This window comes from Adiantum capillus-veneris, chromosome 16, assembly GCF_014529385.1.
Source record: "Adiantum capillus-veneris isolate H3 chromosome 16, ASM1452938v2, whole genome shotgun sequence".
Lineage (NCBI taxonomy): Eukaryota > Viridiplantae > Streptophyta > Polypodiopsida > Polypodiales > Pteridaceae > Adiantum > Adiantum capillus-veneris.
The window spans coordinates 118,116,676-118,121,686 of NC_140946.1; the positions used below are offsets into that span (position 1 = coordinate 118,116,676).

Genomic DNA, 5,011 nt, shown 5'->3' on the forward strand with positions numbered 1-5,011 from the left:
TGACACCATATGTGGTCCTAAACCTGAGTACCGTAGTACGTGAGCACCTCACACTTGACACAAAAACCATAAAACAATTTTGACTATCAACTCCTAGCTTAGGTCTTTGTAACATAGTCTCTATATCCATCGTTTTACAAAAATTTAAACATGAAGAAAATAATCTTGAGTCTTCTCTGATGGAACCTAATAACTTAAGCCTTTAAAGCAAAAATTTGTTGATGTTGTTGCAATATTTTGACAATGATTTGAACATCAATTCCGAGCTATGAAAGACCATATAGAACACTCACAATATGTGTGTGTGTGTGTGTGTGGATTGACGAGTGCGTGTGTGGGTGGCAAGAGGTCATCGACTTGCGAGGTTTGTGGACAATCAATACAAAGGTAGGGCCCGCAACACATTGATATCAATCATAGTCCAAAAGGGAAGGGGGAGAGGGGGAAAAGAGAGAGTCAAAGGAATGAAATGCTATATTAACCATCTTCAAAAGGCCAAAATGATCGATGAGACAAAGTGATACAATTCTTGTTGATCTAATCCAATGTCTGGGTTCAAAATTTAAATGAAGTAAAGTGAAAGACTAAAAACAATCCTCAATGTCGGCCTCTGTAACTAGTCGCACACGAGGGGGGAGAGAGAGAGTTTTTGATATGGTTTATATGAGCATATGAAGGGAGGAGGTATAGAGTCGTGGTTGCATGAGAGCAAGAGGGAGAATCGTTGGTTGCGCAATATATATATATATATATATATATATATATATATATATATATATATGTATTAAGAGGTTTGGTAGTGTAGGTGTGGGCGTGATTTCCCATGATATTTTGTGGCCCCTTGCAACACCTTGCTTTTGCTGCTTTGTTGTATAAATTTGTCTGTCTATGGCAAACTATCCTGATCTTGTAGGACCATGGCTGCCATGCAACCATGGCCTATAACAGATGCCTTAGCATGGCACAAGTGTGCCTCACGATTCTCGTTGGCTATCCATGGGACCACATTATTATTTTAAGGGGTGCCCAAAATAGGGCGCCCACTCTATATAAAAAAAAAAAAAAAAAAAAAGTTCTTGGCGATGGTAGGCTACGAGCTTCAGCGCAGAGGAGCTAGAGAGCACCGTCCATAGCCTCTTCTGCCCGCTTCCATTGCAATTGGCCATGACGGGAAATCCCACCAGCATAGTGGCGTGCATTTGCAAGTCCCAAACTCATCCCCATTTTGTGCAAGTCACGTTGCGGGCTTGTCATGCAAGAGTGGCTTGCAGCTCTCTGTGGGTGTGAGAGGTTGTGGCTAGCCATGATGCCATTAAAAGAGGTGTGCAAGACTGAAAAACAATCGTAAAGCAATCGGCTGCATGCAAGGGGGTTAGAGAGAGAGAGAGAGAGAGAAAGAGATTCCTCTCTCTGCAAGGCACGTCAAGACCAAGAGTGGGAGTTGAGGTCGAACAAGAGACAACTGTAGGAGATGGTGAAAAAGTTGGCAGCCGTTCTCAACCTGAGGCTGCTAATGTTGGCTGAAAAAGGCGTAGTTGGTAACGCTGGGAGTAGCGCATGTCGTTGTAGGTGGTGCTGAGAAATCTACTGGTAGCCATTAAAATAAGAGAAAGAGGGAGAGAAAGAAAGAAACAAAAGCAAACTACTCGAGTCTGCATGGGCCGCCAATAACCTGCACGCCCACTTTCTCCCATGTCCATTGTGCGGGCATGAGAATGAGGGAGAGTAAGAGATAGTTACGGGTACGAAATGGCTGTAAAGCTATGTCATCTACAAAGGAGTGATAGAGAGCGAGAGAGAGCTTGCATGGTTGGTGGCGGTGTTTGGTCACCTAGCTACTACAAGGTCTACGGAGCCCTGCGTACTCTACAACCATCTTGCTCCAGATTTCAGCTACTGCAAAAACTTTGTTATTGACGCTGCGGTACAATTAGCTAACGTTGACGGCCTGGCTACAATAATTTGAATAACGACACTGAATAACGACACTGAGACAGACATTTCTGTCTCGCAATTTGGCAATTCAACATATATATTGAACTAAAGGAAAATTAACTACGCTTGATTGAGAATAAGATGGGCGTCTTAAAGATGGCTCCATGGTTTAGAGATTCAATGGTCGATATTACTAGGTTGAAACGTGTAACCTGTAAACAACTACCAAAGTAGGTTAACTTGCAACCCTTTAGCTCGATTCAATTGCCCTTTTTAGTAACTCTTTTGTCATATATGGAGCACTATGGGACACAACTTGCTTCTTTCCAATGCCAAACAAGTCCTAAGCTGAGCTATTATTGGTGCCTATAAATTGGTTCTACTCATTTTCTCGTGTCACCACAACAAAACCCAAGACGACAGCAATCACAACCAACTAACCAGTTGCACTCCAATATCTATTAGATTATGTATGGCAAAGGCCCACCAAGCAAGACTACTTTGTCTTTGCAATGAGTCTCAACTATCTTTTCAATCACTCAAAAAGTTGTTAATTAAAAAAAATAAAAAAAAATCTCCTATTTTTCATGAGCAAAAAGGAACGCACTCACCCTTTGGGCAGGCCAAATAAGTTTCTGCATGGTCTGCACGCGTGCGTCGCTCACGTCGCCAGGTGGCCGCGTGCACGAACAACAAGTTAGTAGCAAAGAGGCGGGCAAGAGGAACTGTCGAAGAGTCTGTGTGTCTGGATTCGCTGCTTTCTGGGCAACCTCTCTCTCTGTGTGTGTGTGTGTGTGTGTGTGAGAGAGAGAGAGAGAGAGAGAGAGAGAGAGAGAGAGAGATGGCAACCCCTGGTTCCGGAGTGCCCGTGACGAAGGAGCAGCTGGAGAAAGCCAAGATAGTGCCAGGTGTGGTTTCAAGCCTCGGCTCAGAGCTGGTGGACCTGCGTGTTCTCTATAAGGAGCTCGAAGTGGTCAACGGACTCGCTCTTCGCAAAGCACAGACCCAAATCAAGCCTCACGTGGAGCTCCATGGCCCCTCAGCTGGTTCGGCTCACGATTTCTACACCCTCCTAATGGTGGATCCCGATGCACCTTCCCCAACAAAACCCTCATTTCGCAACTTCTTGCATTGGCTTGTCGTTAACATTCCTGGTAGTGTAGCACCGTCGCAAGGTATGAACTCGTAGTCTTCTGACATGATTAACATGTGTCAAAACTCCTGGTGCTTCCATGCATATATGTGTGTGCAGAGGTGTGGCAATTGGGCCAAGAAGGAGTAGAATACATGGGCCCGGCCCCTCCCGAAGGGGAGCACCGCTATGTCTTTCTTCTCTTCAAGCAGGTATATACAAGTTGCAAGGTGGCCTGTGGGTGTCGGTTTGGTGTAATGCATACAAGGGACACGGATGTGTGTGTGTGTGTGTGTGTGTGTGAGGGGTCGTACGGCCACTAGCGACATGCATTTCTTAGTGCTCATTTGGATGATTGTCTGGCTGTCCGCCGATCTTCAGTGCTACGATGGTTTGTATCGACTTTCCCCAGAGTTTGCTGTAGAATGCGTCAGCTTCGTAAGCAATTAATTTGTGCAAGTCTTAATTGGGCCACATGGTGGCATTTCCATCTTCTGGAGCACCCTTTGCATATACACAATCAGGTATGCCATTTTCTTAGCTCTTTTTGAGGCATACGCCATTTGCTGCAGAGTTCTGGGGATCTAAAACTGGAAGGCCTGAATAAAGAGAACCGAAAATCGTTTGATGTGGAGGCATTTGCGAAAGCGCACAAGTTGGGGCCTGCTATTGGTGGACTGTATTATGTGACCACCGCCCATGACGAGCTGGGACACAGCGGCAAACAAGTTTAGATTTTACACACGGATTTATAGTATACTAGCACTGGAATGTAACTATAAGGCTTCTGTGAATGAATGAGGTTAACCTTGGATCACATCTTTGTGAAATTTCGGAACGCTCGTATGTTTCAAATGCAAAAGGCGCATTTCTCTTGTTGGTTAAGTGTCAACCCTTGAGAGTCTACAATCTTGAGTCTTGGTTGAGAAGAAAATCGCAGGTTTGAAATAGTGGCAATTGTGTGTGTGTGTGTGTGTGTGTGTGTGTGTGTGTGAGTGTGAGAGAGAGAGAGAGAGAGAGAGAGAGAGAGAGAGTGAGAGTGAGAGAGAGAGAGAGAGAGAGAGAGATCAAGTCTTGAGATCAAGAAGACTCGGTTTATCTTTTGAGGTCTCTATGTTGTTCTTGCCACATGAGGTATCTTTGGAAAAAAAAGGTTAGCTCTAGTGGGAGTGCTCTTTAACCAATAGGAAGAAGGTTAACATTACGTAGAAAAAATTCTCATTTTAAAAATGTCCATAAAAATCATTTTGGTGAAATTTTCACTATCATTAAAAAAAGTAAGTCACTTGATAGTGACATCTTGCACAGCACAAGTGTCGTACGTCTTTTTATGACCCGTTGTGGCCATCCCTTAAAGTGAAGTACTTGTACACGTGTATCTTGCACAACGATCTATCACCTTTTTATGAAATATTCGTTTTAAATTCGAATAGATCGTACTTGATAGTGATTGATAGGTACTATTTAAGACTATTGAGTCATAACCAAGCAAATAGAGGCGCTTGAGAGATCTCTGGACCTCTTCTTTTAATTCCGATCTCATGAAGTCCTAAGCTTTAAGACTATGAAGGGGTCACAATCAAACAAATAGAGGGCCTTGAGGAGTCTTTGGACCTCTTCGCTTAATTCTAATCTCATGAGGTCTTAAGCTTAAGATGTATTTTTAAGATTTAGGATACATCTTAAATGTCTAAATCTTAGGATAGCACTTTAAAACGTTGAAAGCTGATGTTCCTAACTCAAGATATAGCATTTTTAAGTTTAGGGCCTCATGAGGTGAACCAAGCAAACATGTACTTGAAGGATCTCTCGACCTTCTATTTGCTTGGTTTTGATCTCATGAGGCCTTAGGCTTAAAAATGCTATATCTTGAGTTATCTTTCGATGACCACAACTCTTTTGTCAAAGAACTTTCGTAATTGAAAGAATTTCGAGACTTCTGTG

At 43.2% G+C, this 5,011-nt stretch overlaps 1 protein-coding gene across 1 annotated transcript; it reads left to right on the plus strand.

Moving 5' to 3' along the window:
* Positions 1-2,614: 2,614 nt before the first annotated feature.
* LOC147439726 (protein MOTHER of FT and TFL1 homolog 2-like) lies at positions 2,615-3,945 on the plus strand. The gene is made up of 3 exons (XM_086484381.1): positions 2,615-3,110; positions 3,188-3,279; positions 3,640-3,945. Exons 1-3 carry the CDS (start codon positions 2,777-2,779, stop codon positions 3,799-3,801), a joined length of 588 nt encoding a protein of 195 aa, XP_086340507.1. The 5' UTR covers positions 2,615-2,776; the 3' UTR covers positions 3,802-3,945.
* Positions 3,946-5,011: the final 1,066 nt, after the last annotated feature.

Bases quoted from the DNA above. Each gene is read 5' to 3' on its own strand.
- LOC147439726 (XM_086484381.1), top strand. From the start codon at position 2,777: ATGGCAACCCCTGGTTCCGGAGTGCCCGTGACGAAGGAGCAGCTGGAG. The intron at 3,111-3,187 runs GTATGAACTCGT...ATGTGTGTGCAG, and splicing joins TAGTGTAGCACCGTCGCAAG to AGGTGTGGCAATTGGGCCAA. The intron at 3,280-3,639 runs GTATATACAAGT...CATTTGCTGCAG, and splicing joins TCTTTCTTCTCTTCAAGCAG to AGTTCTGGGGATCTAAAACT.